The sequence below is a fragment of the Eschrichtius robustus genome, chromosome 15 (assembly GCF_028021215.1).
Source record: "Eschrichtius robustus isolate mEscRob2 chromosome 15, mEscRob2.pri, whole genome shotgun sequence".
Taxonomy (NCBI): Eukaryota; Metazoa; Chordata; class Mammalia; order Artiodactyla; family Eschrichtiidae; genus Eschrichtius; species Eschrichtius robustus.
Window position 1 is genome coordinate 36014112 of NC_090838.1, and position 27704 is coordinate 36041815.

The window sequence follows — 27704 nt, forward strand, 5'->3', positions numbered from 1 at the left end:
AGTAACAATGTAGGATTTAGAAGATAGCTTCCTGAAACTACTGCAGTAAGGATCACAACTCAAACGCCCATAAGGGCAGTGAGTGACAGAGGCAGCAGAGGATTGGGTCTAATGCAGTCACTATTCAGCTTCAGCTGAAGTTGCTGCCTTGATGGGAATGTAAGCCCAGTGTTGCCAGATCTTCTGCTTTTTCAAGAGAAGCCAGAAACCCCAACTTTTATGTGAAATCTATTTTGAAAAGTTGGCAACAAATTAAAGGAAAAAAAAAAAACTATTGTGGAAGCCAAATAAAACACAGCTGTGGGCCAGATTTGACCTATCAGCCACTAGTTTGCAACCTCTCCTCTAGAAGCACATGACTGACTCAATTTATGTGTGGTAACTCTTGAAATGGACCACAGATACACTGGCACAATTCATACCATAATTGCAATAAAACCCTAAAATTGGACAAACTCACTTATGTCCATTCAACAGTTAACAAACATTAATGAAGTCCCTACTGTGTGCCTTGCCTAATATCCCTAAACACATCACTCTGTCCTGTTACTCTATCAACATCACCTCTGTCCTAGCTCAGGTCTTGATTATCTCTCACCTAGGCCATTGACTTGGTTCCCAAAGACTCCTTAGGTTCAAGATGACTTGGTAACGTCATCCAGGACCCTATCGCCTCTCAAGAATCATACAAAAACATAAAAAGAAAAGAAAAATCAAAAGACAAACTCCATCTTGCCCTAAACCAAACTTTCTGACAAAGACTGCCAGAAGCAGTAAACTTAAAACAGAGGAGTGTCTGGAGATGAAAGAGGATGCCTGCTGAGGCATACCTTATCAAAACTGTAGAGGACTGTTTTACAAAGTGAATGGGCACCCATCCCCCACCCCAACCAAGAAAGAAAACTCCCTTGTTTGATTTGATAGGCTGAAGGCAGGAGACACATAATGTCTTTTAGTAATGTTAAGATGGATCAAACAGATTACCAGCCTGATCCATTCATCAAGTTCCCTCATTAGTAGCCAGTGATTATCATTACTTATTCCAGTAGGTATAGCAAATTAGTGATATTCTACCATTAATTAGTTACAATTTTCAGAAAAACTACCATTAAAAAAAAAAGCTTTCCTTCATGAGCTATTTGGTCATTCTGTTATCAGTTAGTACAGAATTATTTCCATAAATTTACCAGTGTGCAGAATGAGTTCATGTCATAGCAACCTCCAAAGGTGACCAAATGATAAACTTTTAAGACATTTCTAAAAATTAATTTTCCTGTTATTGAGATATAATTCACATACCATAAAATTCGCCATCTTAAAGGTACTATTCAGTGGTTTTTACTATGTTCACAAAGTAGGAAACTATCACCACTACCTAATTCCAGAATATTTTCATGACTCCAAAATGAAACCCTATACACATTAACAGTAATTTCCTATTCTCCCTCACTAGGCAAGTACTAATCTACTTCCTGTCTCTAGGGATTTGCCTATTCTGGATGTTTCATATTCATGAGATCATGTGACATGCAGCCTTTTATGTCTGGCTTCTTCCATTTGGCTTTCATTCTCAAGGTTCACCCATGTTGTAGCATGTATCAGTATGCCATTCCTTTTTATGGCTGAATAATATTCCATTGAATGGATATACCACATTAAAAAAATCTACTCATCATTTGATGAACACTGGGTTGTTTCCACTTTTTGGCTATTATGGATAATGGTGCTATGAACACTCACATACAAGTGTTTTTTTTTTTTAATTTTTATTTATTTATTTATTTATTTTTGGGTGTGTTGGGTCTTCGTTTCTGTGCGAGGGCTTTCTCTAGTTGCTGCAAGCGGGGGCCACTCTTCATCGCAGTGTGCGGGCCTCTCACTATCGCAGCCTGTCTTGCTGCCGAGCACAGGCTCCAGACGCGCAGGCTCAGTAATTGTGGCTCACGGGCCCAGTTGCTCCGCGGCATGTGGGATCTTCCCAGACCAGGGCTCGAACCCGTGTCCCCTGCGTTGGCAGGCAGATTCTCAACCACTGCGCCACCAGGGAAGCCCCATACAAGTTTTTGTGTAAACATGTTTTCACTTTTCTTGGGTATATACCAAGAAGTGAATCTGCTGGGTCACATGGTAACTCTATGCTAACCTTTTGAGAAACTGCCAAAGTGGCGGTACCATTTACATCCTTACCAGCAGTGTACGAGAGTTCCATTTTCACCAGTTCTCCAAATCCTCCCCAGTAATTGTAATGGTCCACCTTTTAAATTATAGCTATCCCACTGGGTATGAAATGGTTATATCATTGTGGTTTTGATTTGTGTTTTCCTGATAATGAATGATGTTAAGCATCTTTTCATGTACTTACTGGCCACCTGTGTATCTTTCTTTTGGAGAAATATATTCAAATTCATTGTCCATTTTTAAATTGGGTTCTTTTTATCATTGATTTGTAAGAGTTTTTTATATATCCTGGATACCAGTCAAATATACAATTATCAGATATATGATTTGCAAATAATTTCTCCCATTCTGTCAGATGTCTTTTCATTTTCTTAGTGGTATGCTTTGAAACACAGACATTTTAAATTTTGATCAATCTAATCTACCATTTTTCTTTTGTTGCTTGTGCTTTAGGTGTCATATCTAAGAAGCCATTACCTAATCCAAGGTCACAAAGATTTATACTTATGTTTTCTTCTAAAGGTTTTATCATTTTGGCTCTTACATTTAGGACTTTGATCCATTTTGAGTTAATTTCTAAATATAGTATAAGATAAGAAGCAAAAGCATTCTTTTGCATGTGGATATTCAGTTGTCCCAGAACCATTTGTTGAACAGACTATTCTTTCCCCCACTGAATTGTTTTGGCACCTTTTTTATTAAAAGTTAGGTTTTATTTCTGGACTCTTAATTCTGTTCCATTGATTTATATAAGTCTATCCTTAAGGCATTACCACACTGTCTTGATTACTGTTGCTTTGTGTAAGTCTTGAAATTTGGATATGTGAGTCTTCCAATTCTGTTCTTTTTCAAGATTGTTCTGGCTATTCTGAGTCTCTTGCATTCTCTCTCAATTTTAGAATAAACTGGTCAATTTCTGCAAAAATGTCAAAACGGAATTTTAACAGAGATTATAGTGAATCTGTAGATTGGGGAGTATTGCCATCTTAAGAATACTGTCTTCCGGGGCTTCCCTGGTGGCGCAGTGGTTGAGAATCTGCCTGCTAATGCAGGGGACACGGGTTCGAGCCCTGGTCTGGGAGGATCCCACATGTCGCGGAGCAGCTGGGCCCGTGAGCCACAACTGCTGAGCCTGCGCGTCTGGAGCCTGTGCCCCGCAGCGGGAGGGGCCGCGATGGTGAGAGGCCCGCGCACCGCGATGAAGAGCGGTCCCCGCACCGCGATGAAGAGTGGCCCCCGCTTGCCGCAACTAGAGAAAGCCCTCGCACGAACCGAAGACCCAACACAGCCAAAAAAATAAATAAAGTAGCTATAAAAAAAAAAAAAAAAAATCGAATTCATGCTCTGCAATTCAGTTTAAAAAAAAAAAAAAAAAAGAAATATTAAAAAAAAAAAAAAAAAAGAATACTGTCTTCCAGTCCATGAATATGGAATAGCTTCCCACTTATTTAGGCCTTCTTTAATTTCTTTCAGCAATGGTTTCTAAGTTTCATTGCACAAATCTTAAACTTCTTTTGTTACATTTATTCTTAAATATTTTATTCTTTTTGATTCTATTATAAATGGAAATGTTTTCTTAATTTCATTTTTTGATTATTCATTGGTAGTGTATAGAAATACAACTGATTTTTGTACATTGATCTTGTGTCCTGCAACCTTGCTGAACTTGTTTATTAGCCCTAATTTGTGCGTGCGTGTGCGTGTGTGTGTGTGTGGGTGAACGCCTTAGGATTTTCTATATGTAACTGCAATTGAAAAACAGAAATATTTACAGACAGTTCTGTGTGTACTCTGATGCTATTGCGAATATGTTCCTATAAAAGGGTTTCATCTTTAAGAAATTCATGGAAAAGACTCTGACAAGTACAGGTTTCTGGTAACTGACTGTACTGCTGAACTGAATGAATAAGCAGAACTGAATTTTCAGAACTCTAATGAAAAACTGATGAACTCATAAAAGTGCTAACAAAAGATCAAGATAAAAAAAAATTACATGGGACTGAGTGAACTGATGAGGATGAGTATAATTTTTGTGACTTTCTGTCTGAATTAAAAAAAAAAAAATCCAACAAGGACTCAGAGGCAAAGAATATACAAATCAATTTTCACTGCAAAGTAAAGGAGCTGTTACAGTGGAGGATTACTGGACTGAATGTCAATATTATGACATAGTATGAGTGTGTTTCATGTTTGGTAATTGCAATCATTGTTGCTTTTGTTGTGGTCATCCATGTACAATGCTTGGTGTCAGTCTATTTATCTCTGGTAAAAATAAAATACAGTGTGTGTGTGTGGAAAAAAAAAAAAAAAGAAAAACAGAAATAGTTTTGCATCTTTCTTTCCAATCTGGCTGATATTATTTCTTATTCTTGCCTAACTGCCCTACCTAAAACCTCCAGTACAATGTTGAATAGATGTGACAAGTGTGGATATCCTTGTCCTGTTCCTGATCTTAGGGGAAAAGCTTTCAGTCTTTTACCATTAAGTACATTGTTAGCTATGGATTTTTCATTAACACCCTTCATCAGATTGAGAAAGTTCCCTTCCATTTCTAGTTTATTGAGTGTTTTTAACATGAAATGGTGTCAGATTGTGTCAACTGTTTTTTTGCCTCTGCTTAAATGATCATGTGGTTTTTGGTTCTTTAGTCTATTTGTACGGGTTATTAAATTAATTGATTTCCATATGTTGAAATATATATACTCTGTTTTAAAAGTGTAGAAGTTATACAGCATAACATTTTTAAAAGTTACTGTAAATGTAGAGCAAAATAACTATCATGAAGACTACTTGTTACTTAAGCTAGAAGAGTGTCCTTGTTTCTGTGTGACAGTATTAATAGTTCAAGGACATCTGTTTCAGTTACCCCTTTTTATTTTCTAATATTTCATCCATATTTTCTGTCCCTGTTCACTATAAAGCTAATGAGGAGGGGAACTAAGTAGAAGTACAATTGAGAAAAAGGTTGTGACTAACTGACAAACTACATTATCAACTCCTAAAACATGGATAGTAAATACTAACGTGATTCACTGATGTTAAATCTTAACGTGGGTAATGAAAAAGTTCATATACAGTGCTAGTATATTTTGAAAAACTCATAGTAGTAATGGCAATGAAAACAGTCCTGTTTATTAGGAAGGAAGGACCAAGGAGAGTGCAAGTAAAAAGGAAAGTAACAATAGAAAAGAGCAAGTAGTAATAAAGTTAGAAATGGAGAGAACAGAATGGCTGCCAAATAACTCCAACTATAATCAATCCTTATCACAAGGAAAACACCAGAAAACCTCTTCTCTTACTACCTTCCCCATCAAGCCCCCAACATACAGTTGATAGAGACTTGGTATTCAGCTACAAACTGACAACTGCTGCCAAAGTTTTCCCCTTCTATTAGCTGATTACATATGCTTTTTCTTTCCTTTGTGGTACAAAAGAGTTTCCAAACAGATTTCTGTAAGATACAGAAGAGTTAGGTAAATGAAAATTAGGTTTCACAAAGCAGTGTGTGTGTGTATGTGTGTATATATGTATATGTCTACTTATGTATACTACATACTTTGCTTATACATTTATGTCTTTTCTTATATAACATAAATGCTGCCTTAACAAATATTTAAAAAATATGAATGGAGAACCTATCATGTGCAATCACTATGTGGTACAATTATTGTGGTGTGGTGTGGTACACACCATATACCTTCACCCTTTATGGACAGTCACATCCTTGAAGATGGGATCTGCATATAATATTATGAAATATTTTGTCTAGTGTACATAGTGCCAGTTTATAGTAGAAAGAAATACTTTCTGAAAAAATTAAATGGGATTTCGATTCTAATTTGCCTTCCATCACCTCTTAGCCATGGACCTTGAAAAAGACACTTAAAACTTCAGGTCACAAGTCCCTCATCTGCAATCCAGGAAAACTGTACTATGATTTCTGGTTCTATGATTAAGGGGAGGGCCAGCCCTGTCTGGAATTCAGGGTAACTTTCCTCCAAAGTAGCAAGACACTTATCCCATGAGAAAAGAAGAGACGGAGCTTCTAGTAGCCCACGCACCACCTACAGGTGAATTAAGGAAAAAGTACTCTTCCTGTGAGTGAATAAAGCTCCACGCAAAGGCATGCAGTGTAATAAGCAGAGCATGGCTGAGTTTCAGCACCGCACAGCCCTCAGCCTGGCACCCTTGTGGCAACCTCACAACCACCAGTGGGCCTGTCAACGGTGCCGAAAGAGGAATAGAGTGCACATGGCAGCACTAATGGGAAGATTTGAAAGGCTCTTTTTCTTCCTCAAACCCATTGCATACTGTAAACCAGAGCTGGCCTGAGGGAAGCAAAGTAAGATGTACCAGATAGAAATATAAACCTGGTGTGGGTCTGAGAAGGACCCTAAGGTGGCATACTCAATGGAGCTTCTGGGCAAGCTGGAAAGATGAGTTACCTACCCTGCAATGAGGATGCAGGGAAAGAAGATCAGGTAGTTGAACATAAAAAAGGAAATGCCCAGAAATGTCTCAGTTTTCAAAACTTGCCCAGAAAATTCTGTTTCCATAGATATATGTATCTACAAATCACTGTTTGTTACCTAATTTTTAACTAAACTAGCTTCATCTCTAAAATATATGTTGAAGATTATCACTTGTCACCATCTTTACTAATATTTCTCTATTCTGAGCCACTATCATCACTTGGCAGAACTATTACAATAGCTTCCTGATTGGTCTTCCGCCTTCCCTCCTGCCACCTCACAATCGAGCCTCCACTTTTCACCACATCAGTCAAAGCCCATCATCCCCCTACTGTGAAACTCTCTCATGCAGGGTTTTTCAACAGCAGTGGAAGCCAAATGTCAAACCCCAGACACCAATGGTGACTGTGGCTCATCCCGCCATTTCCAGACTCAGATGAGATGCTACATCACAGGGCATGGGATCTGGCTTCTCTAGCAGCTGCCCAAGGGTTGTGTCAACACCTGCGCAAGTTGTATTAATGCCCTAAGGGGTGAATTTTGACCAATAAGAGAGAGAAGGTGGGACTGTTCCCAGAGTCGGTAGTTTCACATGGCCTGGCTAGAAGATAGAAGATACACCACATGACCAGACAAGCAGCTCAGTTTTCCTGCAAGTTAAACTACAACGCCTGCTTGATAATGTCTCTTCTCTTTTCTTGCCTCACTTCCCTTTTCCCTTCATTCCTGCTGCTGTAGGTTTGTACCATTCAATAAAACCTTAGCACCCAGGCTATATCTCCAGCTCTGTTTTCTAAGGACAGGGTCAAAACCCTAAAAGGTAAGTAAGATACACCTTCGCCGTATTCCTATAATACCCAAAACCTTCCCCGATAATAGCACAGATTCTAGAATCACACAAAAAATACTTGTACGCCCTTGGACAAAGTTATTTCTCCTCTCCCCTCTCTTTATCTGTAAAATGGGGATTCTAATAACAGAATCTACCTAGCAGGATTGCTCTAAGCATGAACTGAGATAATCAATGTAAATGATACCAAGCACATGGAAAATAGTCAATAAGACAGTCACTATTATGATTACGTCTTACTTATCCTTGTATTTCTAGTGTTTAATATTGTTTGTAACCAGTAGGTATGCCTAATGTCTTATATATATTTACAACAATACATTTCCCCTGGCTTTTAAAAATGCCTAATAGGTGGCAAAGATTGAGAGATTTGTGTGGTCTCAATACAAAGATTGAGGACTCTGTACAAACAATTAATATACACATGAATGCTTCCTGGAAAATGTTCCTTCACTGCAAAATTAAAATTAAGCTTATTTTACTTTTTTTTTCCCTCTAACTTACCAGGAAAAACAATTAAGCCAAAAGTACAGATGGAGTCACCTTTAGGTACAAGATATATTCCTGAGAAGATGTGTACAAATCAGATTTCTGTAAATCAAACCATATTTCACACACAGTCAGGAAAAACCACTCTTTAAACAACTTCACACAGAATGCTACGGTTAATTGTTTTGTAAAATGAAGACTTCTTCACATTCATTGAGTATGTTGCCATGGTTCTGGCGTATCTTAGATTAGGTTTTTATAAGGAAGGAAACAGAACAATTGATATATTTAAGTCAGAGTATGGATCATTATAGCTGTGATGTTTATTTTCTCTGGTAAAGCAAACAAACTGAATAGAAACAAAGAAGATTCCTTTAAAACACGTGTTAAAAGGGAAGATTCCCCCCAGATAAAACTATACATAAGCACTTATATATATTTGTGCAGGCTTTTATAGATTATGTGTGCATATGAGTACTACACACACATAAAAGCCACATAGAAAAAAGAGAAAGAAAACACATTCGAATGCTAAAGATTATTATATCTGTATGGTAGTTAAACCGGTGACTTTTCCTTTTCCTTTTACGCTTATATTTTCAGACTTTCTGCAGTGCCCATGTGTTACTGTTTAAAAGGTCTCCAAAAAAGACTTTTAAAAAAAGATCCATTCATTTCTGATACTTTCAGTTTTCCTAAAGTTGGAAAAGTCACCAGGTTTCACTCTCTTGAAAGCCCTTTCATAGAGAACATTTCTCTGTTCACCTGGAATGAATGGCTTAAAGAAAACAATACTGACATTTCTGGCAATCAGCTTTATGATCTCTACTCTTCCTGATGGTCAAGCCACATTCCTATCTACCTCTCCTGACAGTATACAGGTATTGCTTCGTTTTCCTGTAAATGCAAAAGGTAAACACCATGTCCTCAGGAGTAGTTAGGCAATGCTCCTAGACAGAATTTCAGACATTTATCTTTCTTACAGGAAGATGTACGACTTTCCCGGCAACAGTTGGCAATCTTGAGGATTCCTCTTTACATTGGGAGTCTGTGCCTTGGGCTACACTGCAATATACTGACTCTCAATTAGAGGCTCATCAGAGAGTTATGAATTGGTTTGTGCAGCTCACTAATTGGAAAGCCTGCCTTTCTAGTAAATTCTCCATTCTGCAGGTAATATATTAAGGTCTACCTTCTTTTCTCCTCTCCCTTTGCCAGTCTTTTTTTTTTTTTTAACGCTACAGTCAAGTGCCTACAAACCATAGGTTAGTCTCCTTTATTCTAGAAGGCACAGTGATGTAGGAAAAACAATAAAATCATGGTGTTTCTCCCAGGAATTATTAAAAAAAAAGTGGAAGTTTACTTTCTTTAATCTGAAAACTGTACTGGGTATTGCCCACAATCTTAGAGTTCTGAATCAGAAAGTTTCTGGACGGTAATCATATTGCAAAAAAAAAAAGAAAACAAAAAAAGTGACTCAGCATTTAACCTCCCCCATTTTCATGTTTTGCATCTGTTTTTTTCACCTTTTGATAGAGTATATTTCCAGCATTCGCTCAACACACTGATACCCAGAGCCCACAACAGACACATTCAGATACTCAGAGTCATTCTGCTTCCAGCTCAACATCAAGTGCGATCAAAACATCAAACGAGATACCACTTCACACCTGTTAGGATGGCTGTTACCAAAAAAATAGAAAATAACAAGTGCTGGCGAGGATGTGAAGAAAATGGAACTCTAATGGGAGTATAAAATGGTGCTGCCACTGTGGAACACAGTTTGACAGTTCCTCAAAAAATTAAATACAGAATTACTATATGATATACACAAATGAATTGAAAGCAGGGACTCAAACAGATGCTTGTACACCAATGTTCACTGCAGCATTATTCACCCTAGCCAAAAAGAAACAGCTTAAGTGTCCATCAACAGATGAAAGAATAAACAAAATGTCATATATCCATACGACGGAATTTCATTCAGCCTTAAAAAGGAATGAAATTATGATACATGCTACAACATGGATGAACCCTGAAAACACTATGCTAAATGAAACAATCCAGACATGAAAGGACAAATATTATATGATTCCACTTATATGAGGTACCTAGAATAGGCAAATTCATAGAGACAAAAAGAAGAAGAGAGGTTACCAGGGGCTGGGGGAAGGGGGATGTGGGGAGTTACTATTAAGGGGTACAGTTTCTGTTTGGGAAGATGAAAAAGTTCTGAAAATGGAGAGTGGTGATGACTGCACAACACTGTGAATGTTTTTAATGCCACTGAATTGTATACTTTAAAACAGTTAAAATGGTCAGTTTTTAAATAAAGATAATTGACAGTTTAAACAAAAATAATAACAATGTAGTGTGGGTTTACAATATACATAAAAGTAAAATGTATAATAAAAGCACAAAGATTGGGAGGAGAGAAATGGGAGTACATATTGCTAGGTTCTTATACTTTAAGATGGTAAAATATTACTTGAGGGCAGACTGTGATGTTAAAGATATATACTATAAACTCTAAAGCAAATACTAAAATAAGAAAACAAAGAGTTATGGCTAATAAGCCAACAAAGGAGACAGAATGTAACCATAAAATACCAAGGGTCAAAATGTAGCTTGATCCAAGAATTTATCCCTTGGAGTAACTCCTTAATAAAATGCAGTACATATTTTTTATCATCTAGTGAAAGGTTAGTTTATTAAAACCTACTCAGAGGTATAATTAAGTCAATGAAAATAAATAGCAAATGCACTTACTGCCCAGACTGGTGATGTAAAGCCCAGAATTGCAGCCTTAGCTCCATCAGCAACGTAAGGGATAATAATTTCTCCCAGACGTGTATCTCTGAACAAGGCTCTAAGGATATTTAAAGCATGAACCTAGAATAAAAAGTTCAAAATCAGTTGTAGGTTGAAGACTGTGGTAATTCCAAATCTGTACATATCCAGTAGCATAGCCTCCAAACAAAAAAATTACCAAATTATAAGAAGAAATGGATAATTCACAAATAAAATAGATCATAATAAAACATGCCTAATGATTGATAAATCAATTTTCTTAAGTAAGCAAGATTTGAACAATGCAGTACAAAAGTTTGATCCAATGGACCTATGTAGAATCCTGCACCTAGCAAATAGAGACAATACAGTCTTTCCAAGCACACATGAAACATTTATTTTTTAAAATGACCTCAAACCTAGCCATAAAGCCTCAACAAATACCAAAAAATTAATTTCTTACAGATTATGCTCTGATCATAGTGGAATTAAGTTAGGCATCAGTTTCTTTGCATACTTTTAAAACTGACACATTTTAAAACACTGGTCAAAGAAAAAATTTTTTAATATTTACAGCTGAACAATAACGAAGATGCTACACACTGACGCTTGTGCGATGCATTTAAGTGGAACATAAAAGAAATGTACACCTTAAATGGCGTCTATTAAAAAAAAAGGCAAACCATTATATACCAAATGGATAAAAACAAGGTCCTACTGTATAGCACAGGGGACTATATTCAATATCCTGTGATAAACCATAATAGAAAAGAAAATAAAAAAGAATGTATATATATGTATAACTGAATCACTGCTGTAGAGCAGAAATTAACACAACACTGTAAATCAACTCTACTTTAATAAAAAAAATGAATTGGAAAAAACGTCCAATTAAGATGACAGAAAAAGAACAATAGGGGCTTCCCTGGTGGCGCAGTGGTTGAGAGTCTGCCTGCCAATGCAGGGGACACGGGTTCGAGCCCTGGTCTGGGAGGATCCCACATGCCGCGGAGCAACTAGGCCCGTGAGCCACAATTACTGAGCCTGCGCGTCTGGAGCCTGTGCTCCGCAGCAAGAGAGGCCGCGATAGTGAGAGGCCCGCGCGCCGCGATGAGGAGTGGCCCCCGCTTGCCACAACTGGAGAAGGCCCTCGCACAGAAACGAAGACCCAACACAGCCAAAAATTAAAAAAAAAAAAAAAAAAAGAACAATAAACTCAAAATAGAGAAATAAAATTTAAAAGAGTAGAAAATTTTAAAACATCAATGACATAACTATGAGCATTAACAAAACCAAAAGGTGATTCTTTGAAATAGAAACAAACCTCTGATGAGACTAACCAAGAAGAGAGAGAAGAAAATATGCAATAACATGAATACCAAAGAGAACATGACTAAAGGTACATCAGAGAATAAAACAAAAATATTTCTACCCTAGTCAATTAGAAAAATTAAGGCAAAATGAACAATTTCCTAGAAAACAGAACTAATCAAAACAAATTCAAGGAGAAATGGAAAAGCTATATAGATATTACCATTATATAAAGAAAATCAATAGTTAAAAATCCCACAGACCAAAAAGAAAGCAAGACACCAAACCCACCAAAATCACACACACACACACACACACACACACACAAAGACCCACATGATTTTATGGATGAATTCTACCAAATATTCAAATAATAGATAATCCCAATCTTATTTAAACTGTTAAGAGAAGATGCCCAAGTTTATTTTATCAGTCCAGTACCACCTGGCTATCAAAATAAGGTACGGACAACTACTTTGAGAAATGGTAGTATCTATTAAAGCTCAACATACACATACTCAATAACCACTCCTAAGTATCTACTCAAAAGAAATGTACATATTTGTTCACCATTAGGCTTGTCAAAGAATGTTCTTAAAAGTACTGTTCTTAATAACCCCAAATTTAAAACCATCCAAATGTTCATCGACAGAAGAATGGATAAATAAATTGTATACTATTACATAGCAATGAAAATGAATAATTCACAACATGGATGGATATTGTAAACTTAATGTTCATCAAAAGAAATCATATCAAAAGAGTATATAATGTATGGTTACATTCATGTGAAATTTTAAAAAAACAGGTAAAGCTATGGTGTTAAAACTAAGCTAGTGGTTACATTTGGGGAAAAGGTGAGATTAGAAGGGAGTATGAGTGGGCTTTCAGGTGCTAAAATGTTCTGTTTCTTGCTGGTTATAGAAATGTGTTCACTTTGTGGAGGCAAACATATTATTTGTACACATCTTTGTATGTTTGTTATAATTCAATAAAAAACTTTTACATAAAAATGAGGACAGGTACAGCATGAAAAAGGAAAACCACAGGTTAATCTCACTTATGAATCCAGTGAAAATATGTGAAAAAAAATTTTTTTTCAAATTTTTAGGTGAATCTAGCAATGTGTAAAAAAATCTATCATTTCAAAGTTGGGAGTTCATTCTCTGTAGGCAAAGATCATATTATATTAAAAAGTCAATATAATTTATGATGTTTGCAAATTCTAGAAGAAAACATTTATCTCAAAAATGCTTGAAAGCATTCAATGAAATTTGGTTTCCTTGATAAGAGACTTTAAAACCTACAGCAAATATCAGAAACAACATAAGGATGTCTGCTATCTCTATTTCTATACAAAACTGTACTACAAGTGCCAGCCAGAAGAACAAGAAATTTTCTTTAAAGAATTAGAAGAGTAAAGCAAATTTAGCATTACTAAGGATATGATTGCCTATAAAGAAAATTCAAAGAATTTACAGACAAGTCATCAGTTGAATTACAGCAATTTACGTAGGTTGCTGAACATTTCACAAAAGATCTGTAAGATTTTTATGGAAAATTATTTTTAAATGTAATGAAAAACATTAAGGAAGATCTGAATAAGTGGAAAAATAAAGCCATGAACATGGACTGGAAGATTCAGTATCAAAAAAAGAAGTCATTTTCCCCAAATAAATCAATAAATTTAAATTCCACCCAAAATTTAAAAAGGGCTTTCTGGTTGAACTTAACAAGCTGATTCTAAAACTTATATGGAAGAGCAATGGTACAAATATTGCCAAGGTAATTCTGAAGGAAAAAAAAAAGGAGATTCACCCTACCAGATATCAAGACTTACTTAAAAATACACAGTAATTAAAATAGTGATTTGGGCCCAGGGACAGACTAATAGACTAACAGAATAGAGCACAGAAACAGACATGCGTATCGACAGAAATAGTACATGAGAGAAGTAGTGTCAGTACGATAGTACAAGAGGAAAGGATGTATTATATAAAGAAAATATAAAATATCTTTCTGACCCTGGGGTATGGAAGGCTTTCGTAAATGAGATCCAAATGCACAAACCATAAAAGAAAAGTCTGACATATTCCATTTTATTAAAATTTAAAACTTCCAGGCAATAATAGAATAATAAGCAAAGTGAAAAAAAGCGATAGACTAGGAGAAGATACGTGTAATTCAAAGAACCAAAAAGGAAAAAAAATCAGGAAAATAATTTTAAAACAACAAAAAACCCAACTCCTGCAAAACAAAGACAAATAACCAAATTAAAGGTAACCAAAGTCTTTATATAGGCAATTCACAGAAGTCATACTAAAGCCTAATAAATACATGGAAAGATGTTAAAGCTAGCCAGTTATCAGAGAAATGCAAAATAAAACCGGGAAACACAAATTTCACACCAGGCAGAAAGGGAAACATTTGTATACAATGAAACTCTGCTTGGAAATTAAAATGAACTTGGAGCTCACTAATTTTAAAAAATGTTGACTGAAAAAAACCCAAACTATAAAACAATGTGTAGATAACACAATTCATGTAAAAAAAAAAAAAAAAAGCTCTTAAAAGAATGAAAAAAATGCACGAAATGATTTGGTTTAATGATTACAGATGAGGAGGACCAAAGAGAAACAGAATATGGAGGAATCTACAGTGTATGCAACTGTATCTGTAACGTTTTACTTCTTAAACTTGGAACTGATTTCATAGATGTTGATTATTCACTGTACATTTTTACGTGCTGAAATATTTCACAGATAATTAAAAAATAATATAGAAGTAAACCATGGGAGGGGAGAAGGAAAGCAAATCATCATCCAACACCTAGAAGACTGGTCAGAGATAAAATATTAAATTTTTACCAATTTAATAAAAATGATCACTAGTGGTAATTAATGACCTTGAAGCAGAGTAAGGTAATAATTTAAAGTACTCTTTAAAACCAAATTTCACTATTTTCAGATGTTCTTATTAAACAATGGTATTTTTTTTAAAGTGATAGTCTAAGAAAATGGAGCCAATTATATTTTTCACACTTTTCTGGGGAAAATAAAATGATCATTTCTGAAAAGTGATCAGTAACTTTTTATTTAAAATTTTTAAAGAAATTTCACATCGTATAGTCACAGGCCACTATGTGACATGTGTTAATAAACCCTATCCTTTCCCACTGGTCCACATTCTGGCCCATGGGCTTCCCTTTAATACCTCCCACAGGCTCTGACATAAAACCATATGTACTTAACTGTACTTGACTGTAAACTTCAGCTCTCAGTCTGTTCTCTGACCTAGCATGGGCCTCCCACAGGTGGGTAGGAACATCCCACTATGAAGCATTTGCTGAGAAAGCCTAGACAAGAAGTATCTGACAGGTATGCACTACCATGGAGTGGACTGAAGCTGTGAGGAACACTTAACCCAAATTCATACACACACATAAGTACATACTTAACTCAATGTTAGCAGTGACAAAAAAAGGAGTAAGTATTAGCTAAAATTAAAATATGAATATACCCAAAGCCAGACACTACATTTTAGGGAAAGATCCAACTGCCAAATCATAAAATATACATCGACTCAAGAAAGCACACATGAAATTTGAAGGTGATAGCACATGCGTTTTTAAGTTTTTAGATACAGTTGTAATATTACAAAATATCTTGTCTAAATTGAATGCTTTCACCACAGTTTAAAAACAGATCATCTTGGTCAATCTATATCAACTAAAGCAATGGTTTATTTTGTGGACTGGAAAAACCAAACCAAAACAAAACCCCTCTGAATAAGCTTCAAATGTCTGTCTTATCCTCAAGAGTTCTGTACCTTCAGCAGATTTTTTTTTTTTTCTTTTTAAGTACAGCAAAGATTTAAAACCACTGCCTTCCTAGCAGGGTTTGTATATTTCCATTATTACCTTAGGGACTGTGCTCTGTGAGTCATCTGTAGGTCCAGCCAAAGAGATTAACTCTTTCATTGTTATTTTCAACAAATCCATTTTGCCTTTCTTAGGTTCAGATGCCAACAGTGCCTATGGAAAAACAAGACAGAAATTATCAGGACTATTATTTTATATACACCTGTTTGCTACTTCCCAGAATTGATTCCCCAATGCAAAATCTCCTTTATAAAAACATGTGGTGTTGAGCTAGTTAAGCCACGTGGCCTTGGGCAAGCAGCTTAACCTCTCCATCCCTCAGATTCTTCGTCTGTAAAATTAGGTGGTGATATCACAGCATCTCTAAGGTCACCTCCAGTTTGCTTATTAACTATGTAATTCTAAGAGGTTGAAAATGGCTCTTGTTGACAACTCTTCTAAGACCATAATTGGGTAGCAGGTCTCAGACACAATAAGCATGTCAGTTTTAATAACAAATTTATCCAACAAGAAACTTCTCTTTACTTGAAAAACAAAAAACATCTGGATTAAATTTCTTGTAAGGATTTGGAAACTCCCTGGAGATTGATCAGTTATTTAATTCTTCACAAGAGTCTACCTGGAGGACTATAAAACTGTAGCACTGGAAACTCCATGGGACAAAAGGAAATACTACAAACTTCAAAGGGGGTCCTATATTTGAATATTCAAGAGGTGCTTATTTATTTTGTGTCTAACATTTTGCCAGTATTCAATAAACATGAAAATAGGAACATCAAACCACTTGAGGCAATAGAAAGGAATGAAGTACTGATACATGTTACAATATGGATGAGCCCTGAAACATGATGCTAAGTGAAAGAGGACACAAAGACAACATATTATATGATTCCATTTATATAGAGACAGAAAATAGATTAGTGGCTGTATAGGACGGGGAGTAATGGGGAGTTTTTCTCCATAGCTAACACCAAGCAGAGGTTTCCACCAGAACAAGAACATTACTTTATTGGTAAGTTATGCTAGGAAAAATGGGGCCTCTCTGAGCAGATTTTTCTGATAATTTAGATTTTATTCAACTAAAATAAATAAGAAAGCTATATATGATTACTAATGTGTCTCCTGGGAACAATAGTTTTTTTTCCCCAAGAGCTGTGTATAGTTATGACATTCTTCCCAAGGCTGGGCTAAGAAGGTGCAGTCCTGACCCCTCTATCACTATGACCAATATGTAGTACTAGTTGGGAACCAGAGATGGAGGCACATAGCACAAAGATGCAACCAAACCTTGCTGTTGCATTAACACATGTCCTCAGACAGACATAAGAGGCAAAAACACACTAGGTCAGAATAACTCAGAGGCAGGAGAATGACCCACACTGGTCCAGAATGGGTCAGATCAGAGAGGAGTCGATTTCTGAAGGTCACCAAAATCTACCCAGCAGAACCACCTCGGTGATCTCTATGCCAAATCAACCTCCATGACTGGTGCCCGTTGTCATAAAAATCATGACTCTGGGAATTTGAGGGAGGCATAAGAAAGGGAAGGAAAAAATGTTGGGGCACTAAAAAACAGACTTCATTTCACTTATTTTCATCGCTTTTTTTTACACCACCCCATTCCTAGATTTTATCTTCCTGAATATTAAACAAAGATCATTCAGGTCGGGTCTGATTTAGTATCGTGAGGACTTGGTTTTCATTCTTTGGATTCATAATGGTGACAGCCTCTTAATTTCAACACTGTGGAAATAAAATATTTTAGTATCAAGTAGCAATATCTGAGTATGCTGATATGAAGCAATCTTTAAGCAATCTTTGTATCTTTATGCTGATATGAAGCAATCTAAATTAAGTGGAAAAAAAGCAAGAGACAAAACAGTGTGTGGAGTATGCTTTCATCTGTGTTAAAAAAAGAAAACGCGTGCGCACACACACACACACACACCCCCAGCAGGGTGCCTGGGCTCAAGTCTTAGTGCTGCTCTTACTATCCCTGTGGCCATTAGCAAATCACTTACCTAACCTCTCTAAGGTCCAGTTTCTTCATCCACAATATACGGATGATCATAGGACCTACCTCGTACGCCTTGAGGAAGGCCTAATTTAAATATTAAATTTAATTTAAATATTAAATGAGATAATATATGTGAAATAACCACTTATAAAAGTTAGCTACTATTAGGATTAGGATTATTTTATGCATGGATATTTTATAGAAGGATTCAAAAGAAATTGTTAACACTGGTTGCCTACAGAGTCTTAAGGGTCTTTGACATGAAAGGAAGAATATTTTTTCTAACTGAGAAAAAAAAAAAAGGGCAGCATGTGCACTTCCTGGAAGTGAGCAATGAATGCACCACAGCGATGTCTTCCTACTTCACACACAGGCGGAAATCTCTACCACCCTCTGTTCATATTACAAGACTGACCTCTTAGAGGGTTTGTTCCAAGAAGAGATCTGTCACAGGAACACACTGTCCACACATTAAAACAAAATCACAAATGCTATAGTACTTGTGAAATGTACTATAGAGAATCAGAAATGTCCCTTATGCAATATGCTCACTCACATGTCAGGGGGGTTAGAATACACTACTATCAGAAGACCAAAAACAAACAAACAAACAAAGCCCTCAGCTATGATCCTGTAGATAAGTACCTACCTGTATGTAGAAAGGAATTCCAGCACTGCGTCTTGTAGCACAGAGTTTAGATGAAGGATCACTGCATCTAATTTCCTCTAAAACATTCCATAACCACTCTTCCGGTAGCTTCTGCAGACTCAAATTAGGGCACCTAAAAGGCATATATAAAGCAAACATTTGGGATTATCAGGTACCAAAAAGTAAAAGCATGAACTATTGATATACATTAACACTGTTAGGAAAGAATAAACATCCTTACATTCGGAGGGAGGGAAACTAAAAAATGTCTCACTTTCCACTTTTCACCTACTTTCTTCTTTATGATGGGTCTTAGCATTTGTAGCTATTATAGATTCCATTTCTTACAAAAGCATGAAGAGCATGTGTCTTGTCTGCAAATGAGCTTTAATACCTAGGCCTGCACCCACGCCCAAAATGTTCTGAAGGTTAATCAAACTCTCACCAATGTTCTATATTGCAAAATTCAAGATTTCCAACAAGCAGAACATAACCTTATAGTTTACTGTAGTTTATATTCTACAGTTATAGAGATTATACACATTTTTGAAAGTGTATTTTAGTAATCATTTTAGCTTTCTCAAGTGTGGCCTATCACAAATAAAATTTTCATCCACATCCTATGGAGAATTAATAAAGCAAGTTATTTGGAAAGAACCTTAAACATTTTAAAGTTATTTGGACATTACTGTTAGTGAGATTCTGCTGTACTATGTTAATATATTCTAGAGTGCTTAAAAACATGTGACTTTAAAAAAATTTTTCATCTTACGCCCTAATATACAGTTATATAACATTATCCTAAGAAATAGCGTATTTAATGTTAGATAGGCACAATTATTTTAGAAGGATCATAATTGGATTTAACTAAAATTAATACGAAAATAAAGAGGTAAAGTCCAAAGGAAAAATACTCTCTTTTTTAAATTGAAGAAGACAGTCTGCAGAAAGATAACTGATTTCTAATTTGTAGAGAGAATTAGAGCTCTTAGAAACATGTGGGTTTTTTTCGTTTTTTTTAAATTGAAGTATCATTGATTTACAATGTTGTGTTAGTTTCTGATGGGGACTTTTTTTTCTTTATTTTAGTTTGGTGTTAAGATAGACAACTTCAGTTTCTGACTAACATTCCAAATAGCAACTCAAATTTAGTTGTTTATGTCTTGTATAGAACAAAATATACATAAATAATACTCCTTTGAAGGAGGCATTTTTTTAAGTTTGACATGGGCCTAAAAAACATTATTTCAGCCCCCAATGTTACAACCAAATCTCCCTACTCCCAGCAGGCCCTGTAATTTTAAAGGTTTCCTTTTAGCCTGGCTTAAAGTCTATCACCTTGTTCCTGCTTCTTCCCCCTCAGCTCCCTCAGCCATAAAAACCAGCCATCAACAGACTGAACCACAAAATTAAAAGAGATTCAAAGGCAGAACAACCAAATGCAAAGTGTGAACCTTGTTTAGATTCCAACTTGAAAAAAACAAATTTAAAAAAAGATACTTTGAAATAATACAGATAGTTATGTATATATTAGATATTATATGACACCAAGGAATTATTTATAGGATGTGCCAATGGCATTGTGGACATAGAAGAAAGTGTATTTTTTAGAGAGGCACACTGAGGCGCATAGGAGTAAAAATAACATTTCAGGGATGTACTTTGTAATACTTCAGCAAAGGACAATGAAAGGGATAGATGAAGCAAGTGTGGCAAGGCAACTGCTGAATCTGGGTGATGGATAAAGGTGGTTCATCACATTATTCTCTCTCTCTCTCTCTCTCTATACACACACACACACACACACACACACACATACACATATACGTGTGTGTGTGTATATATATGTTTGAAATTTTAATACGCTTTAAATGTTTGTAATTTATGTTTGAAAATTTTCATAATAAAAAATCCATTTCTATGTTTGAATTTTTTATAATAAAAATAATCCTCCCATACTTACGTTACTTACATTACTGAAGTTACTTCCCAATCACTGGGTTTGTATCTTTTAAAAATTATGATAAATGCATCTGTTTCACAGAATAATTTCTCTAGTATACTATTAACATTGCCAATGTCGTATAATCCTCACACAGTTGCCCAGTCAAAAGCTGAAATCTAAATCCCTAGGAGTTGTTATTTAAGTGCTAATGATACAGTTATGGATTACTGCCTTTTTTTGCTCATTTTTCATTGTCTTTTAAGTATATTTGGGTTAATTTACACCACAATGGGTGAGCAGAGGAAAAAACAAAGAGAGAATTAAAGCAAAGTCACCTTTCTGTGATCTAACCATCCAAGAAAAAGCTGGAGTCACAGAGGTGAGAAAAGGAAAAACTACTTGATCTAAGGTTATCTGTGGATTTCATTTACTTATATTTTCTTCCCCACAACAGGACCACTGGCAGTGAAGGACTGGCTTACAGATAATGCTTCAGATGAAGGTTAAGTATTCCTGTAGGAATTCACTATGTAAGAAAAACGAAAGGGGAAAAGGAACTGCAGGAGATGAGGGATACTTTCCTATTTCCTTATTTTTCTATCAAGTGCACTGAAATACTAGTACAACAAATACTAGTTCAATAATGCTCCTCCTCCACAACACTGTCCCGGGCCTCCCTGAGCTGGCACACAGAGGTTCTAGCAAAATCAACCAATCCGAGAAGGCAGGCAGGTCTGGGATCAGAGTGGGCCACCTCGCCAGCATCACCCTTCCTTGCCTGAACTTACAATGGCTCTTGACTATTAAGAAATCTTGAGCTAACTCATTTTCCATCTTGATCAAATCTTCCAGTTGGAAAGGTCCCCTATGTCCTGGCTCCAGCCCTCCTACTTGAATCTAACCTTAAAAATTCTTCCAAATTCCTATGCAGACCTTCTGTTCTAGTAAGGTTGTTCACTTTGCAAATTGCAGTTCTTTGTTGATCTGGAATAAACCCATTTTTGCTGGAGAAATAATTGGCAGTCTATTTGTTTTAAGTCAATAGCTGATACCGGAGATCTGCTGGGTTCTAGCTCTAGAAGCAGAAGTAATGGCCAGGAAGTCAGTTCCTATGGGGTAACTTGCCTACCTCCCAGGAAACAGGGAATTTCAGTGGCTTCCTCTCCCATGAAAGGTTGTAAAGGCTACTGCCAGAGCTGCTTGGGGCTAAAGCAGTAGGAAAAGCCATGGGTCCAAGGTAGACTCTATCAACCAGGCTGATTACTAACTAGGTGACCAGATCTGTGATATCCCCAGTATCACTGTGGATGGAAGATCCAAAATGCCACTATTTAATCTAGTTCCTCTGCTAGAAAGGAATGAGCCTAGAGAGAGAGAAATAAATAAACAAACTAACTAAAAAGCCTCCCAATCATAGCCAACAAACCAAAATTCAAAACAGAAATAAGGTTTTTATTAAAAAAGACGATCTAAAAAAATCAGTAATTAGAACATAAATTCACTCTACATGAAGCTTAATTTTATGGAGCAGTCTGACAAAAACACTAAAATAACTGCTTAGATACTCAAGAGCTAAATGAAGGAATAACTTTCACACTATTTTTAATCTAGCAAAAAGAGATGGCAGGGAGAGAAATTAAATAATTTACCCAAGGCTATATACAACTTAACAAGTGACAGAGAGAGAACAAAAATGTAGATTGACACCAAAGCTCTTGCTTAATAAATTAAAGGCATTATTTCAAGGTGCCTGTCCTAAATGCTCAGATATACATTTGGTTTGATCCGGTTCATGATAGAGGTATTATCAACTCTCTTACTATTTGCTTCAGTAGGTTTCATTCAGTCATTTGGAAAAAAGATCTATTAAGTACCTAGTAGTTGCTTGGCACTATGCTGTGCCCTAGGAAAGGAGCAGTAGAATAAAAATTCCAAATTACACATAATTCAGGAAGCAGGTTCCTATGGATCTAGAATGCATTACCAGAGTATATTGTTTTTAAGGACTGCCTTCCTAATCACGTTTTAGTCAGGTTACCGTTCAAATTGATTTCAGTCCCTGAATATCCACCATCAGAGGAGGGGTTAAAATAGTTTTGAAACAAACTGGTGATATGGATAGAAAGCTAGCTGGAGAATCAAAATATCCTATAGAAAATCCACTCAGCGGACAACCTACTTGTGACTGACTTGAGGTAAACTGTGTCACACTCAACTCCCTTAGATGACTGGGGACATTTACTACTGTTAATTAACTGTTTTCTTACATTAACTGAATGACTCATCGCTGGCCTAAAGAAATTACGTCACCTTCAAACACAAAGCAACTAATTTCACATTTTAAATGTGAAATACATTTAAAACCGATATATGAAGCAAAATTCCCAGAAAATTATCAAAACTCAATTGCCAGGAAATTAATTATGTGTAACCTCAACTGAGTAAAGGTTAAGCCTCTACCAATATCTTCATTTCCCAAATAATAATTTACTTACCAAGCTGTTATCACTAAGGGTTTTTTGTTTGTTTGTTTTTTGTTTTAGCACAAGAAGGAAGTAAATTCTTTCCCTTTCCCCTAAACACACTTTTACTTTGTCAGGTTTAAGAGCAACTCCAAATGAAAATTCATTCAAATAAATAAGTTATTGGGTACAAAAGTAAATGTCAATAAAAACAAAGCTACTTATTTACTGATTGTTAATAAACTTTTACCTTACCATGGTTCCTTATTTTTCATTTGCTAATTATTTAAATAATTCTAAATAACGCGAAGGAAAAAAATGAGTGCTTTTGGAACAAAACCAGGATTTGTCCCTAACCTTGATACAGAGTAAATGATGTGTATTTACTCAGGCTCAATATCATCAGTCATCACCATCATCATCTGAATGAAAACAGCTATAAACAATAATTTCAAAAATAACAAACACTTAGCCTGGCTATTCAGAACAACACACTTAGATACCTAAAACACTGCATATCACATATCAGAGTGGATGATACACCGGCAACCAAGGGGGGAATGATTAGTACTGGTCTGATATACACTACAAAGACCTAAGAGTATTCCTTCCTTCATATGGATGAAAACAGGAAACTGAAAAACATGTACCTTTCTACATTTAAAAAAAAAAAAAAGTGAGGTTTCATGGAAAGTAGAAGAAAGATAATCTGATCATTTCAGATATCACTTCTAAACCTCTACCATATTAGTGTTATGAGGAATTCGAGTTTTCTCACTCACCCAAGTCCAAAGTTTTGCAAAGCAAAACTTTAGCTGCCTATAACATAAAAAGCAGGTCAGACTATTGATTTTAAACTGGAGTCGGGAGGGGGGGCTATACCCGTATACTTGGAGCAGTCATATCTTTTAGATTTAAAAGAGAAAACTATCCACAATGTAAAAAAAAGGTGTTTGCTTTTACAAGTTACATGCTTGAAACATTCCAGGCACTAATCTGAAACCATCATCCACTGATGATACTGAACAAGCTGATCTAAGGTTCCAGGTACAAGTAGAAAAAGAGTCAGGAGGAGGATAAAGGCAGCTTGGAAAGATACAGCACACTTTCTGGGAACAGAAACTTTATTTATTTTATATTCATGTCGCTTCTCGTTGGTCCCATCCAGCCCTTCTCCCCTCTTCTATGCAACTTCATAACACACACATATACACTTTATCTGTTGATCATCATAAAGCTACTTACTAGAGTCCATACATATTAATGTCTGTTCAATTCCCAAGATACCTTTTATTTTTATATCCATTTGGTTGGAGGCTCTCAGGAAAAAAAAAAAAAAAAATTTCCAGGAAGCGCAAGATCCTGGCTCACAAAGCCCGACATATTTGAACAACCTCATTCAACTATCTTGTATCATTCTGTTGTTTAAATACACCAAAGGCTTTTGCATTAACTGTTCCCATTGCTTGGAAAGCTCTTCCCTTAGAAAGCTGCTGCTTCTTGTCATCCAAGCCTTGGCTTACTTTAGTGTAGGAGGAAAGAAAGACTTTTCCTTACCACCAAACTTTATCACATCAGAATACATACCGTTATCTGACAGTTTATTATTTTGTAGATGGCCTTTAAAATATAAACTCTATGACATCAGAGACACACTCTGTCCTGTCCACTTCTTCATTTCCCAGCACCCAGAACGGGGCCTGGCATCCCAATAGGGAGCTCAATAAATATCTCTTGAATAAATGAACAACTTATGACTTACCAGCTCCATTAAGTGTACCATTCTAAAAAACCAGGCTGACAAACCAAGAGGATATAGTAACTGGAAAAGAAAGTATAAGCAAAAGTGCTTTCCAATGACAAGAGGCGCCACCATTAGAGCCAGCAGATGATTCAACTCCTTAGCTTCCTCAAACAGGTATGAACACATTCAGAATCTCCACATACCAAGATCATAGCACTGATGTGAAGATATTTTCTACTGAAATCCCCAATCAAAATCAACTCTGTTAGCCTAAATACTAACCCAAGAGATCATTTTTTCCCAATATTCAAGAAAAAAAACCAAGGATGGGGTTCAAAAGCCAGTGGAGGGTTCCAGTTTGTATATTGTTTAACCGAGGTTTGTATGGTTGTGAACATGGGGTAGAAAGATGTTTCAAAGAACCAATGTTTCTGAGTTCTAACAAATACAACATTTAATCCCAGATTATAATCATTTCCCTTCTCTCTTAAGGCTCTTTAGGAGACCAGGCCTGTGCCTTCAACTATTTCCTCTGTATGGGTGACTCTCAAATATATACCTCTAGTAAGAGTGACCAGTGTCCCTGTCAGCCTGGGACAGAAACGTTTCCCAGAATGCTGGACTTCCAGTGCTAAAAAATTGGAGAAGTCCCAGATCACCCTATCTCCAACTCTGACCCTTCTTCCCATCTCTTGACCTGTATTTCCAACTGTCTGCTATCCCTCTAGGCAGCCTCCCAACACCACTGCAAACCTGACATGTCTGAAGTATTATCCTGCCTCCGATCAGGCCCTTCTTCCTGCCTTGCTTATTTTGTTAATGCATTAATCATTCTTCCCATAAATCGGGACAGACAGCTCAGTAAGTGGACTTTTTTCTTGGTCTTCCATTTCTGGCCTGTAAATAATCTAATTGATTTCTCTAATACCAAAGATTAAAAGGCTAGGCTAGAAATTCCTCTAAGAACAAGAACCACGTTTTACCAATATTTTACCCTCTATAACGTCTACCTATCACAATTTCTTACATAAAGCAGGTGATCGATATACTTGTGAGAAACTGCTAACTCTGAAGCAGAATGAAGTTCAAAAAAACCATGTGGATTCTAGTGCTGGCTCTGTTACCAACTAGTTGTGTGGCTATGGACAAATCACTTGATTTCTCAATGCCCAAGAATGAAAATAAAATCATTGTAAAAATGCTTTGAAATTCAATGAGATATTATTACCTGGGTTACTGTTTCAAAGAGAGAAAGCAATGACCCTAAATTATATAAGTACCCAAAGCTCCTGATGTGACTGTCCCCAAAACACCTCAACGTGGCCTCACACAAGCTACAGTCCCTTGTTCAGGTCTTCACATGCCTCTCTTAGTTCTACGGAGTTAAACGTTTCAAATTTAGATCCTAACATATGTCTCTAGGTTCATAGCAACTCTGGCTTACCACATTGTACTCTCAACGGTCAAACAGAGTGTTTCTAACACAGGCACATAGAAGATGTTCAAGAAATCGCTTGTTGAATAAATAAATAAGGACCCACTAGTGTTGGCGCCAGCTGCTGCATATTAGCTGTCCTTCCGTTAGGCACATGATTGAAAAACTAGGTGTAGAAAAGAAGGGCTAAAAACTGTAAGGCTCCTCAATGGTGAAGTCACTGTGCCTAGAAAAACACAATTAATAGCCTAACCTAGAGTTCTGACTATTCAATGAACCTTCTGTCTACTCCCCAGCAAGGAAAGATTACTTCACAAGGAAGTGATTTCAAAACTCCAGAGTTGCTGGTGTTTATGGTAATGAAGGAATTGAAAGGTAAAAATGGAACCATGCATGGCTCCCAAGAACAATGCAACAAACTCTAGCTGTTTGTTTTGGTTCCTCATCACACAATACAGGGGGCAGCAAGGAAAAGGGCAAGGTCCCTGAGTGAAACAGACCATGATTGGCTGTGCCAGCTCCATGCACTCAACAGCCCCAGCCGTGGGGAATTCCAAGCCTGCTTGGGTTAGCGAGTGCCTCTCCACTAGAAGAGCAGACATCCTCTTTGTCTGAAGGCTCTTTTGTTTTATTTCACTCCCATGTCAACTTAATACAAAATATACAGTGTCTTTAGTCTCTGAGTACCTCATAAAAATTGGAACTTTCTTAGGAGGGATTCAAAGTTCTTCATAAGCAAGCCTCACTAAATGTTATTAATCCACAAGTCTCCCAAGAGATCAGTATACCAGTTCTAAAGGAAGTTTACTAAAAATGTATCCAAGTTCCCTGATCTTTCATACCCAAAATCCCCAGACTTTCCCAATCAGAAACTAGAAAGCAGTATTGTACCATGAGTAGAATGCTCAGAATTTAAAAAGGCCTTAGAAAGCTGGATTCTCTTATTTTATCAAAGAGGACACAGCAGCCCAGAGAGATTTACATGGTTTTCCTAATATCAACAGAGCTGGTAGGTAGAACTCACTTCTAACTGGTACCTCAATATTCTCTCCTCTACACTCCGAGGGAAGCAGTGGTTAAGGATGGGGGTGTGGGAGGATCAGACCACGCTGGTGTTCCTGTTCTTCACAGTCAAGAAACAGTAGACATTAGGGGCTTCCCTGGTGGCACAGTGGTTAAGAATTCACCTGCTACTGCAAGGGACACGGGTTCGAGCCCTGGTCTGGGAAGATCCCACATGCTGCGGAGCAACTAAGCCCATGCGCCACAACTACTGAAGCCCACGTGCTTAGAGCCCGTGCTCCGCAACAAGAGAAGCCACCGCAATGAGAAGCCCACGCACCGCAATTAAGAGCAGCCCCCGCTCGCCGCAATTAGAAAAAGCCCGCGTGCAGCAACGAAGACACAACACAGCCAAAAATAAATAAATAAATAAAATTTATTAAAAAAAAAAAAACGAAAGAAATAGTAGACATTAAAAAA

At 36.6% G+C, this 27704-nt stretch overlaps 1 protein-coding gene across 4 annotated transcripts in view; it reads right to left on the bottom strand.

Annotated features, from left to right (window-relative positions):
• THADA (THADA armadillo repeat containing) overlaps positions 1-27704 on the bottom strand; it is a 319471-nt gene that overhangs the window by 222516 nt on the left and 69251 nt on the right. For all 4 annotated transcript variants that reach the window (XM_068564210.1, XM_068564209.1, XM_068564211.1 and 1 more), the window contains exons 23-25: positions 18637-18769; positions 16010-16123; positions 10759-10881 (exon numbers count right to left, since the gene is read on the bottom strand). In XM_068564210.1, coding sequence (XP_068420311.1) covers positions 10759-10881; positions 16010-16123; positions 18637-18769 — 370 coding nt within the window. The remainder of the gene's footprint in view (positions 1-10758; positions 10882-16009; positions 16124-18636; positions 18770-27704) is intronic.